This window comes from Cucurbita moschata, unplaced genomic scaffold (assembly GCF_002738365.1).
Source record: "Cucurbita moschata cultivar Rifu unplaced genomic scaffold, Cmos_1.0 Cmo_Scf00007, whole genome shotgun sequence".
In the NCBI taxonomy this organism is placed as follows: domain Eukaryota; kingdom Viridiplantae; phylum Streptophyta; class Magnoliopsida; order Cucurbitales; family Cucurbitaceae; genus Cucurbita; species Cucurbita moschata.
In genome coordinates this window covers 5,402,363-5,415,546 of record NW_019268523.1, presented here as the reverse complement: position 1 = coordinate 5,415,546, position 13,184 = coordinate 5,402,363, and the positions used below count along the sequence as shown (strand labels likewise).

General features: G+C 37.1%; 2 protein-coding genes across 4 annotated transcripts; both read right to left on the bottom strand.

The window, feature by feature from the left end:
* Positions 1-2,934: 2,934 nt before the first annotated feature.
* On the bottom strand, positions 2,935-9,067 carry LOC111445446. Its single transcript, XM_023083832.1, has 10 exons — positions 8,724-9,067; positions 7,581-7,931; positions 7,290-7,505; positions 6,546-7,192; positions 6,335-6,431; positions 6,200-6,253; positions 6,048-6,118; positions 5,776-5,966; positions 3,023-3,699; positions 2,935-2,985 (listed from the first exon to the last, which is right to left on the bottom strand). The coding sequence occupies exons 1-9, from the start codon at positions 8,973-8,975 to the stop codon at positions 3,068-3,070; spliced, it is 2,511 nt and encodes an 836-aa protein (XP_022939600.1). The 5' UTR covers positions 8,976-9,067; the 3' UTR covers positions 2,935-2,985; positions 3,023-3,067.
* An 820-nt stretch (positions 9,068-9,887) lies between these two features.
* LOC111444652 (protein BCCIP homolog) lies at positions 9,888-13,184 on the bottom strand. 3 transcript variants are annotated; one of them, XM_023082620.1, is made up of 10 exons: positions 13,086-13,172; positions 13,011-13,054; positions 11,963-12,119; positions 11,764-11,840; positions 11,455-11,676; positions 10,892-11,101; positions 10,741-10,806; positions 10,564-10,653; positions 10,413-10,469; positions 9,888-10,197 (listed from the first exon to the last, which is right to left on the bottom strand). In XM_023082620.1, the coding sequence occupies exons 3-10, from the start codon at positions 12,099-12,101 to the stop codon at positions 10,099-10,101; spliced, it is 960 nt and encodes a 319-aa protein (XP_022938388.1). In that variant the 5' UTR covers positions 12,102-12,119; positions 13,011-13,054; positions 13,086-13,172; the 3' UTR covers positions 9,888-10,098. The 3 variants fall into 3 exon arrangements, with proteins under 3 accessions (XP_022938388.1, XP_022938387.1, XP_022938386.1); XM_023082619.1 differs by having other exon boundaries at positions 13,011-13,184; XM_023082618.1 differs by having other exon boundaries at positions 11,963-12,101; positions 13,011-13,184.

Here is a 13,184-nt window from a genome sequence, read left to right as displayed (position 1 = left end):
ACAGGTTATGTTAGGGACTTACGAGAATTACTATGAGGTTGAACTTACATACGTTATGAAAAGTTTCTAAATATATTTGTGGTTCTTATAGGAAGTAGGTAGCCATTAGAATTAGTTTGTTGTGAGTACCTTCAGCCAAGGCCATCGAGGTAAGTGACTTTACTGTTGAAGTTAGCTTATTATGTGTTGTATGATGGTGCGTGCCCTGTAGCCCCTGCATGCACCATATTTTTAGTGATATGACTATGTGATGCATGGATTATGTTGACCAGTGATGTTATGAAAAGTTGTGGTTGATATGATAGTATTATATGTCATGAAAGTGATGAACGTTGTCATGTGTACACGTGACATAATTGAGTTATGTTATGAAATGCTTATGAAATTTGAACGTATTTTCATATTGCATAATATGCTATGTAGTGTAAGTTATGGGACCTCATGCATATTTATATGTCATTTGCATCAGGATACTTCTCTTTATTTCATAAAAGTATGAAATCGATATTTATGTTCGCCATGATATCATGCGTGCCTTTCTTATTTTATGGCGTCCGGTGAACATGTAACACATTGTGTCCGACCAAGCCAGGCCCAAGGGTATGTATACGAGCCTGTCTGGTGGGCCAATGTGCGCATACACGGGCCGTGTGTGGAGAAGTACCACACATCCAACCCTGCCTAGAAAAGAAAAGAGCCCAAAGCCATGTAAAGTTTACGAAAGATAGGTCTCACTCATATGTTGCATGTGTTTGCATATCTAACCCCAAGAGTGGGGTGACTTATTGAGTATTTCATAAAATACTCCAGCCACGTGTTATCTACATTTTTCAAGTAAAGGTAAGGCACCAATGTACAGTTGACGATGGAGCTGAATTACAATGGAAGTTAATGAGATGGCATAGCTAGCTGTTTATGTTTTTTTTTTTTTTAGTTTTAAGTTAATAGTTGAATATTTATTTATCTAAAATTTTCAAGATTCAATTATTGAATGTTTTCGTTTCGGAGTTATGTTTAGTTCGGATTTTAATCCTTTATATAAGACTAGTGTTGTTTCCAAGACTATTTATGATGAATTTCTGCTTAAAGATTTATACATATAGGGAAGAAGTCACTAATTAGGTTAAGAAAATTATGGGCGTTACAATGTGCTTTTATGTTGGTTATGAAAAATTACTGATATGCCCGATGATAAAATTTTGAGATGCATGCAAGGTTTTATGCTTTACAAAGTTAGGAAGGGAATATGTATGATTAGATCTTGAGTAAGGATATTCGGATGAGTAAGCTATGTATGATGTAAGAATTTACCAAAATACCCCTAGGACGAGATATTCAGTTGAATGTTGTTTTAAATGTTTTCCGTTGGGTAAGGTATCTCTCTAATAAGCTTGCACGAATGTATGCATTATGAATACCATGTTTTAAGTGATAGATAAGATAATTTCTATAACAAGCAAGCGCAAGAGAACCAAGTTAAGACTAGGGTGCTAGAGATAGATCAATTTCGAGTTGGTTCAAATCAATACATTTCCAGTAGACCAAGCACTCGAGGATCGTGAGTGTTGAATAGAGGTATAGATCAATGTGCATACAAAGAATAGATTAGCTCGAGGAGTTAGTTTTAAACGTCCTAGAAACGAGAATTGAGATTTAAACCACCTAAATGCACCTAAGAACCTAGTAACCTCTACGAAATCCAAGGACGACTAAGGTAGCTCTCCAAGCTATAAGACAACATACTGTCTCTTTAGAACTTTATGAGGTAGCGCCTCAGCCAAGGTCGTCGATCATTCACTATATTAGGAAAGCAAGCTACCTAATTCTAAGAACAAAAAAGTTATTCATTCTAGAGATAAAAATTGTCGCCCAATAGACCCGTGACACCAGAAATGAGTGGACCACCTCCTCAAACTCAAAGTAGGTGTGTGAGGAAATAGAAAACCACTTAGAACCATTCATCACTTACCATAGGCTTTTTTTGGGCTCTAAAAAATTCTGGCATAGTTCATATCATACCTATGAAATCACATATGTTTTAAACTAATTTCTTTCATAGTATATAAATTATAGTCGTTTGTTTAAGTTATTTATAGATTATCGCTTCCTTCTTTAATCATAAGTTATTGTCACATCGTGGTACAACTAAATATGTCCATTAAGCTTATCTTAATCCGAGTTAGATCAATCTCGAGTATTAGATTGTCTGGTTGAATGTATACCCTTATAATTTGGGTCGGTTGGTGGAGTGGAATTGGAGGGCATTTGAAAGAGAGAGAGGGGACAGTGTCCTTTCTTTGGTCCTCTCTTTCGTCCCCTTTTACCTTTATTTCTTTCTACTTTTCCACTCTCTTCGCTTTCACTTCTGCTTTTCCACACACCTCTTTTCAAACTTTAGATGTTTTTTGCAGCCAATAAAAATCATTTTTGTTTGAAAAGACCATACCATTTCATTGAAATCAATTGCTCATTTTTAAACTCAATTCCCTCCACATAATATTATTGAACAATATGGTTGAATTTCCATATAAGGTTGCAAAGAGCGGAGAGAAAAAAGGGTGGTTTTGTTAATGTTGCCAAATAATAAACAAACCCTTTTTTTACATCTCCAACAAAAAAGAAGAGACAAAACCCTAATTATACTGAGAGTATAAGTTGCAAACGATAAGAAATTACTCCAAAAGAATGTAAAATTTAGATTATCTTTTTAATCAAATATCTCAAAACAATAACACTGGTTTAAGATTCGAATCACATATTCGAAGCACTTCATAAACAAAATTAAGCTTAATAAAATTAATCAAATTAAGCTGGAATGATTCTAAACATGCATCCTAAACACGTAGAATTGCAAATAAACTCAAGAATTATAACCTTCCTAAATAAATTTCCATTAGAAATATCTGGAAGCTAGATTGTTTAACTTGAATTCAAGTATAATTAAACTTGATTTCAATTATCTTGTGGTAATTTTGATATCATAAAGTCACTGATATTGATACAAAAACTACAAAAAGAAAATGCATTTGCAGCATAATTTTATATAGTCCTTTTCTCATACCTTTTGTCATGTAGGCAATGTCCTCAACAAATAAAGAGCTTGTTGCCACTGTACTCGTTGCGACAGAACAATTCTCCTCAACGCTGGCACAGCTCCTGCAGCTAAAATTGCTGGATGATTTTCAGTATCCATACTCAGATTATACAATACGGCTAAGGCTGCTTCCCTTGCCCTCTCACTTCCTTCATCGATCAGCTTCACCAATGGAAAGATGCCGCCTTTAGAAGCAACAGCTCGGGTCGCATCAACCATTCCCTCCGAGACTATTCTGTTCAGCTCCACAACAGCGGATTCCTGAACTTCCATGGACAACGAGCTTTTCATCTGCTGAATAAGTCTCGGTATAGTTTCGTACAGAGCGACCTCCATGTCGATGGGATCTCCAGAATCTATGCTCGGAGCTGCAACGGAGCTGACTTTGATTAGGCAAGCAGCAATCCAATCTTTGTGCTGAATGGGAATGTCCAACTTCAGGATTCGACGAAGCGACTCGGTGAAACGGGCGGCGTTTATTTTGTTGCAGAACTTTTCAGAATCCATAAGCTTTGTTAGTAGTCGGGAGGCAGCTGATATTGCAAGACCAGCTTCTTCAACTTCAAGGGCATGTCTTTCAGGCGGCCAATCTTCAGCATCAGCATCTGTGCAACCAAAATTCACATAGAGAAGCAGCCTTCAAATCTAATGCTCAGGAACTATCAAGTTAATCATTTCAAATCAGTATTGAAGTTTCAGAAGCTATACGGAAACGATACACATCAAGTTCCACACTAAGAGTGCAAAAATCTATAACTTCTGAAGCAGCTGTACCTCAATCTGGCGTACAAATTCCAAAAAAATGAGATGGCTACAGTTTCAATCTCATCTGCTTTAACAAGGCAGATGTTATAGACAAATGCAAATGAAGATATCATGGAAATATTTGATCTTTTTGAGACATTTTTACCATTATCTCTCACTTGTAAGGTCCCAAACTAGCAAAAGACCAAATATATAGGTACCGACGTTGATTGGAAAGAAAATAATAGACTTCTGAACTTAGGACATCTACTCCACTCAACTAAAAAATTTAAATGGACAGATTATGGTATATTTAATCTTGTCATATTTTCTTATCAGTGTTTGGTACTAAGTGCTAATTTGTCACAGTAGTTTGGAACGAGGAGTTGGCCGCTTTGATCTATTTTATCTTTTGCTATCTCTTTCAATATTCCTTTCCCAATACCCAAGCGGTGAGCCGCGGGCAAATATTGTCTTATTTGGGCTTTCCCTTTTAGGCTTCCGCTCAAGGTTATAAAACGCGTCTACTAGGGAGAGATTTCCACACCTTTATAAGAAATGTTTTGTTCCCCTCTCCAACCAATATGAGATCTCACAATCCACCCCCCTTGAGGCCCAACATCCTCGCTAGCACATCGCCCGGTGTTTTGACACTAATACCATTTGTAGCGGCTCAAGCTCACCACTAGCAGATATTGTCTTCTTTGGCCTTTCTCTTTCAGGCTTCCCCTCAAGGTTTTTAAAATGCGTCTACTAGGGAGAGGGTCTAGTCCTACTCCGGTCAGTTTCTTGCACCTTCTGGTAACTTGCCTCTGATACCATTTGTAACAGCTCAAGCCTACTGCTATTAAATATTGTCCTCTTCAGGCTTTCCCTTATGGGCTTTCCCCTTAAGGTTTTAAAACGCTCTACTAGGGAGTGGTTGCCACACCCTTATAAGAAATGTTTCATTCCCCTCTCCTTATAACAGCCCAAACCCAATTGCTAGCACATATTGTCCTCTTCGGGCTTTCCCTTCTGTGCTTCCTCTCAAGGTTTTTAAACGCGTCTACTAGAGAGTGGTTTCCACACCCTTATAAGGAATATTTCGTTCCCCTCTCCAAAGGATGTGGGATCTGATAGTATATGTCTTTCATAATTACTTAGTGCAAGAACATATGGAAGTACAAACACGAAAGGACAAAACTCATCCTCTAGGACATTACTTATGGAAGGCATAACACACAAGAAAAAGTACAGAAAAATGGCAAGAAGCACTATTTCAACCACCAGTTTCAATAAATGACGGGTTTGCAGCTTGATCTATGAGTAACTATAGGCAAGGGTAGGTGTCAAAGCACCGCATCAATAACCTCCAAAGACAATGGCATAAGGATTTTCCACTTGCGTTTTAACCACAATGTTAAGCATGGTTATTTCCAACTTTTATTGCAAAAATAAATCTATGGATAAAAGAATGATGCCAATACATTACTAATGTTTTCATTCAAATATTCTTCGCTTTTAAGCTATCAGTGACATTATTTGACGATCATTGAAACGATGGGTTTGATGTTTAATAATGGTACAAATAACTAAATAAACAGAACAGATGTTAATCTGATGGAGCCCATGTAGAACTAGAACAGTACTGAAATATAAAGAGATACAAGAACTACAATATAACCCCAATATTGTAGGTACTTAAAACCTCCCTTCTTGAGTAATCTCACTCAAACCTAAACTCTGAACAATTGTCTATCCCCATCCTTTCCCACTCACTCTATTTATAACAAATCTCCAATAACTTTTCTGACTAATTACTAATATAAACTTAATGCCCAAATAATATTCCTAGAACTATCCTAATAGCATTTGTATCACAACCGCATTATGCATGCACTAGTACAATTTTCAAAGACGGTGTCAATTGATGTTTAGTAAAATGGTGTGCGTACCTATTGAAACTCCAAGCTGGAAAACAGCGGACAATCCAGATTCTATCTCCATGGGATCGATTATATCCATGCTTGGGTCCATAATAGAAATAAATTCTAGGATAGAAGCAGCTTTGCGTTTCAAGTTTGGGGATGAGGTCTTCAAAATCTCAACTAGGCTAGAAACAACAACAGCATCCAACACATCTTTCCTAAAAAGTTATTAAAAGAAGATTCATATTAGTATCTAACTGATCAAAAATAATGATTGACCAGCAAGATTCACACTCAACCAGGTAGAAGCTTCAGAATTCCTTTCTGAATGTTGTCCCCCTTGAGAACCGTTCAGTGGTCCATCGTAAAACTGGAATGTATGAACACTCTTAGTAAGTCAATTCCAAGATTCAAGGTCTTACAACTTGATACATGAAACACAAAACAAAACCTTTGATTTCATTTCTTTACTAGGGTCCAAGATCCGAGAAAGTATATCGAGGGTCTACAAGACAGGGACGACGACTCGAGTCAGTAACAAACCAAACTACTTCATTCTTCACAAATCTAAAGTAGCCAAAATTACCTTCTCCATCACATTTTCAGGAATACTTGAGAGCTTTAAAATACTGAGCAAAGGACTAAGTGCACCTTCATTTTCAATTGTCTGGCAAACAACATTGCTATGCCAACACCAGCAAAATGATACCATAGAAAACAAACAATCACTTTATGATAAACAATCTATATACCATTGAAAGTGGTGAGAACTTGGAATGACATAACTCAAGTTTTACCTGATTGACAGTCTCTCCAGGGCTTGAATTGAAGCCCATTTGACTGAATTATTCATACTATCCAAAAGCTTTACTAAATGTTTGATTGCTCCAGCTTCCTTGAATGAAACACGCATGTGTTCATTGATAGATGCATCAGCAATTAACTCTGCAGTTCTCACTTTGGCATTATCATCCTCTAGTTCGAGGACCAAGACTAGTCGAGCCACACCGTCTCTCCAAGGTAAGAGTGTAAGATGATTACTGGTAGATGATTCAGATTGAGTGTCCTTTAAATCTTCAAGTTCTATGGCACCTATTCTAGCCAGAAATTGTTGCTGTGACCGTCCAACAATTGCATTAATCTTGCCTTCATCTATGTTTGTATTATTATCAACATTCAACCCGAGGAGTAATTCAGAGGCACCAAATCTTGAAGGTTTTTTGGAAGATCGTTCAATTTCTGTGCCATCAGGCAAACTTGGCCATGAATGCAGGCCTGGTTTGAAGGATTTATAGGCAGCAGCACCAAGTACTGGTACTGGAACCAGTCCTTCCTCTATCACAAGAATTCTATAATATTCATCTTTACAAAGTTCTAGCAACGCATTTCTTGCTTCCTTTCTCATAGTTTTTGAGCTGTCTGCCTCAGCTTTTAACTGATACGCCTGAGGCCACAGAGCAAAAGTCAATACTATGTTTACTTCCAAACAGCCATTTTATACAAGCTGAAGAATGCACAGAGAAAAAGAAAAAAAGTTCTACCAGTTTAGGAATTAAGCCTGATTCAACAATAACCCCATGGTTACATGGGCTCAAAGTAAGATTTGCTATAACCCCTCCAGCTGCTTCCTTCACCTTCATGTCCTCATCATCAAGATTCTTAATAAGTAATGGCAGAATATCAGTATTTGCAATCTTTTTTCTGAGTTTTTCGTCTACCGACAAATTCCACAGAACACATATGCTTTGCTCCTTCACCTGCACAGCTACAGCTGCATTCAGATATGGCTCAATTACAGGCAGCCAAAAGACAAACATAAAAGAAAAACACACCTCAGGAGTCAAGGACGGTCGACTAAGCAAGGCAGTTATCTCTTCAATTGCTCCACTTTCGGCAACTGAATCTCGGAATAAGTTCACCATAGAAATTGACCGTAGAAGGCCAGCAGCTGCTTCACACGTAGAGGCTGACTCTGACCTAAGAAGATTTACTGTTAGATTTATGCATCCAGGAAACTGCATGATGGCATCTATGTGCTTCTTCCCTCCAAGGGAATATTTCCATAAAGCTACGATTGCTTGTTCTCTATCTAGAGGATCATGATCTAAGCCGAGCATCCGGACAAACAATGCCACATAACTGTGTCCAACACTAGAAGAATCATTTGGTACGTCTCTGATGTCCTGAGAGTACAATTACAGCATATCTCCATTAACATAAATTAGCAAACACTAAGAACCTTGAAAAATAAGCGAAACATGAGAATGTAGGAAAAATCAGTCCAGATTTTTCCAATTTAACACTGTATTTTGGTCAACAATCTATGGCTTTCATGCTGATAATAAACATTCAACCTAAATTCCATACGGCACCTTGCATACAATCACAACTAATTCAGACAGTACAATGACCATTTCAAAGAAAAAGATAAGTTAAGCCATAAATAAACAGAATTGCAAGCACTTTTTAGAGTGGATTACAAATCCAAAATACAAACAAAGAAACTAAACATAAAACTATGCCCTGGCAAAAAATAATAATCATGAGGTTTAGTTACAAAATGCTCACTGATTGCAGCTATTTAATTCCTGAATTTTAGAGAGTTCCAATGATGTTCTTGAACTTTCAATTTTGGTTTATGAACTTTCTGCTATTAACATTGTTACGTATAAGTGATGATTTACTATAACATGTCAATGGTGGCATCAAAAAAGTAGGTCTAATAGATAATAGATAAAATGAAAATTGTACCTTAACAGTCTAATCAAACACTACGTGAAAAGCGATGTATAACTAGAACCAAAGTTCATAGTGACACTTAATTTTTGGGATTAAATATGCATAATCAAGTTGAGTACTAAACTTGTTATTTAACTCGAAATGAATCAATCCAGTTCAAACTGAAAAAGAAGGAAAACTCAAATTGTAAAAAAAACAGGCGACAGTCGCAGATGAGAAAAACTGCAGAAACCTACAGAAGCTGCAGACTGCTGCTGAGTAGAATCAAGAGCACCACCACCATCGCTGCTAACCCTCCTGTGTACAACGCGTTTACAGGAAAATTCTGTGCTGAAACGAAGACGAAAGAGAAGGAGCGATGGGTCTCTGGGTTTAGGAGTTCCCGTAGCTCCAACTGCAAAAATCTTCATGCGAGTACTCGAGAGTGCGTGTTGTCGGAAGGAAACGGGGAAGTGGAAATTGGAGGGTATCGAAATTGTGGCCAACATTTTGGGCAAAAAATCATGAGAAGAAGAAGCAGAAGAAGAAGAAGGAGAGAAAAACCAATGGAATTTACTAGAAATGAAATGCAGCGAGGAGTATGAGTGTTGTCTGGTTTTGGAGATGATATTTAATAGATTTATCGCCTATTTTTAACTCAAAAATAATAATAAATAAAAGTATTTGCCCATTTAATAATTTTACAAAAAAAAAAAAACAATTTCCTTCTTTGTGGCTAATTGTTCAAATTAGGTTGGGTGTAAAGGTATTATGGATAGAGAACTCAGGGATGTTTTTGGTGGTATCCGTACTGCTCTAGTTATCATCGGATATGCTTTTTTTTTCTATTAACGTGGGTCTTTCTCTACTGCTATTGGTATCGACTTCACTATATGCTTATGCTTTTACTAATACTTTTGCATCGAATTGACTCTAAATCATTCTTATGGAGGCCGGTTCCTTTATTTCTTTTATGACAAGATCTACAATGAACCATTTTGTGCAAAATAATTTAGTGTAAAGTTTTCCCCAAGCGTGGGGCAAGCAATCTTCTTTCAACATATATTCCATAACGATAGTGCAAGATTTCAGCAGCTATACTCGAAGTCACTTGAACTTGGCGCGCAAATGTTCAAATTAACTTCTTAAGGAATATTTTCTAAATGAACTATATTGTAAATAATTGAGCTAATTTCACGGACAAAAAAAACCCCTGCACATAATTTAACTACTTGTGGCACATATGTCGATCAACAAGTCGAATGAGCTACTTTTTCATGTTTGCAAATCGAACCTAAATAATAAAGATAAAAAGTCCAAACTAACCTTAAAAAACACAGCATTATATTGGGTAGAGGCCTTTGGTGTCCCCTCCCGTCAAGTTATCATACACAGGGATTTTTTTTTTTTTTTTTTTTTTGCACATTTACAGAGGTCCCTTGGCCAAGAAAGTTTAATTCAGAAACATTTTTCATTGTTCATGCAATACATAAAAGTCCTCAAAGAAACAGCTCAACTAATTAGCACCCCGCTCAAATTCACACCAAAATTGGAGACTTCACTTCCTCAAGCTAAAAATTACAAACATTTTAAACAGTCTTTCTTTTCAGCTTTCTGCAACTAAGATTGCAGCTAGGATTCACTAATTAAAGATTTTAACTCATCTCGAAATGTGGGAACTTTGCTTGCTTCAACAGCCATTACTATTCCCATTAACTGGTAACCTTTTAGCTGCAAGAAAAAACAACACATGAAAAACGAAATTATAAATACATTTTACAGTACCTTCAATACCATAAATCATTGAAGCATAACAGGGAAACGCTAAAAACAAATCCGAAAAGACATCAACTGCCCATCTTTGTAATTGGGCACAATGCAAGCATGCAACAACGTCTTACACCTATGAACACTATTCGGATTATTCGTGTAAGTTTAATACTTGCCTCGTTAGTTGTTTGTGGCTGGACGTGCAAGGGAAAGCAGAAGGACCATAAACACAACTGAAATAAGTTTTTGGATAAGAAAAACATTGTTAAGACGGTTTGAAGAGAATCTAAGAAGCAACAATGGTACAGGGAAGCTGCATCAAAATACCTTGTGAAATATTTCATCTTCTGCCTTTACATATATAATTGACTCTTCTGTTTCAGGAGTCGCTTTTTTCTTATGATTTGTATTCTTGAGCTGTAGTTTGTACAACACACAACGGTCATATGAAAGAAATAATTGTTGAAAAGTAGAAAAGGTACTAAACGTACTACACAGGCATACCTTGTAAATTTTACTGACTAAAATATGCAATTTGAAGCGGAAGGAATCCTGGAGCTCTTTGGTTGGCTTAAGAAAAACAGACAATAAATATTTTCAATACATTCTCATGGATACTTGAGAAGAAGAATGTACAAATGTTATTATATCTAACCTCGTCCTCAATAGCCCATGATATTTCATCAAAAAGGGCATCATAAAGTGGTGGCAGAAGTTGAGGAGGAAGATTCACGATTCTCTGAGAGACTATGAGACCAACACTAAATGCTTGCTCCTCCAGAAGTTGTTTCAAGTCATTCTTTATATCCCTGTCCGGGCAAACTTTGAGGAGATACTCCTTCAGCTCCATTATAGATCTACTGTCCTAGTGAGACAAAATTTCCACAATAGTTTACTGATAAAGACGATTAAAAGGTTACAAAACTGGCACAGAGTCATAAGCTTTGACACTGCAACTGAATAGGTTGTTCGTGTTGAATAACTTTCTATGTATTCACGTTAAAATAGACATGAGAATTATGAGGATGGCAGCTCTGTCATGAAGCTGCAAATTGCTCAAGTTTCCTATCTCAAACCTAATTTCATCCGACACTACGACTAAGCACATAATTACTTTGACAGTGGTTCAGATTGCCGTGCTGCACGAACCAACTACTAGAAGACTACAGGCAGTTAGAGAGAGAATTCAGTATTGGATCGAACTTCTATAGTGCTTACCTTATATCTTGCCAAGTTAAGGGCTGTGATAAAAGAGAATACTCCATTATCTTCATCTCCCTCAACTTTGACAACAGAACCTACTGTGGTTTGTCCTAATATTAAATCAGAAAATCCACTTATATCCCACTGTGTGTCATCTAGGTAGTTTTGCAGCAATGTCTTCACCCCATGAAAATCATCGGGTTTTGGATCAAAAAAGGCAAAGTCTGCTTGAACTTCCTACAAGAAACGATCAACAAAGTTCATATATGATAATACATATGGATGAATAAGAAAATATTAACCATATAAGGTAAACAGTCTTACTTCAAACTCTTCATCGCTGGAAGAAGAGTCAGATGATTCACTCTGGGGCTCAGGACTATTCCTAATAAAATCATTACCTACAATTAGAACAAAACGCAATAATGATATTCACTAAAAACTCAGCAGTATCAATACCAGCTCACAAAGAAATGAACTCACTAGTTCAAGGAAAGAAAATCTACCCAAAGTAGGTTAATACCTTCATGTTTAGGGTGAGATTTCATTAATTTTGACTTCGAAATTTGATTCCTCACCATACAAGAAGCGCGAGCAAATGAGGAAAAAGTTAAAGGACGAGTTCCCAGCAGCTGGCGCCGCTTTGTTGGCTTTCGAGGCATCTTTAAAAATTGAACAAGCTGATCATCATATAGTTTATGTCATGTCAAATATATATTGTAATACACGCCAGGGTTCTGGGAAATACTATGTAAGACTCCCAGTTTAGAAACAGAAAAGTAATCAACATAAGATGACGGTAACCAAGTTAAACTAATTCGTTGGTTGATAAGCACAAAGAGAAAATCAATCACACATACGATAACCCAAATAGAAATTGCCTAAACTGACATAGATTTCTAATTCAGAATCGTCCAATATAAGAAATTTGGAGAGAGGATAAAATGATTGTTAGAGAGGTGAGAAAATATCATTAGGAACGAAAAACAGAATAAGGGAGCTGGAGCAGAAGTATTTTCTCTTTTTACTTCTTAAAATAAGAAACCTTCGGATGACCTTGGTCGAAGTTATCTATCTAATACTTGAATACCCCTGATTTTGTCCCTCGAGATTTGCTCCAAGTATCGCCAAGGTGTTCGCCCTATTAGATCATTCACCTAATTTCCTCAGCAATTCTAGTTTCCAGTTAACTTGAATTGAGATTAGTCAGAGCTAGGCAGATGAGACTTATAGGGGGCGGAATGCTGGGGTGAAAAATTATTGGGGAGACCACCTTAATGTGGCTCAACCCCTAGAAATATTTCATCATCCTGTCTTTCTTATTTTAACTCCATTTTAGATGGTTCAAAGTTTGTTGTTCTTATGGAGCTGCGCACTGCCCTGAAATTGTAGAATATTAAATTCAGGACTCTAAAACCCATTACACAATAGATACTACAAGAGTCCATCTCAATGGTAAAACATCCCTACCTCTTTAACAGATTGTAGGTCCAGAACTACACCCCACATATGTGATAGAGTACTCTAATCTAAACGATACATAAAGTTATAGATGAGGATTGGGAGAATACCAGTAGAAAATCAGTTCAAACTGGTAAGAGCGAGGGAGGCGGCGACGGCACAATACGGGCAGCAGAGAGGCGGCGGCACTGAGCTGCTGAACGGAAGGGAGGAGAAGCCGGCGTGAAGAAGAATGGAACACGTGAGAGCGGGAGGAAGAAGACAGAGAGGGTACTAGGGCTTCC

What these genes read in the sequence shown, in the direction of transcription:
- LOC111445446 (XM_023083832.1), bottom strand. Translation starts at nt 8,975, where the DNA reads ATGTTGGCCACAATTTCGATACCCTCCAATTTCCACTTCCCCGTTTCC. An exon ending in AGCAGCAGTCTGCAGCTTCT is followed by an intron (nt 7,932 to 8,723) that starts GTAGGTTTCTGC and finishes TTGTACTCTCAG; the next exon opens with GACATCAGAGACGTACCAAA. An exon ending in GACCGTCCTTGACTCCTGAG is followed by an intron (nt 7,506 to 7,580) that starts GTGTGTTTTTCT and finishes GTAGCTGTGCAG; the next exon opens with GTGAAGGAGCAAAGCATATG.
- LOC111444652 (XM_023082619.1), bottom strand. Translation starts at nt 12,101, where the DNA reads ATGCCTCGAAAGCCAACAAAGCGGCGCCAGCTGCTGGGAACTCGTCCT. An exon ending in CCAGCGATGAAGAGTTTGAA is followed by an intron (nt 11,677 to 11,763) that starts GTAAGACTGTTT and finishes CGTTTCTTGTAG; the next exon opens with GAAGTTCAAGCAGACTTTGC. An exon ending in TTAACTTGGCAAGATATAAG is followed by an intron (nt 11,102 to 11,454) that starts GTAAGCACTATA and finishes TTGTCTCACTAG; the next exon opens with GACAGTAGATCTATAATGGA.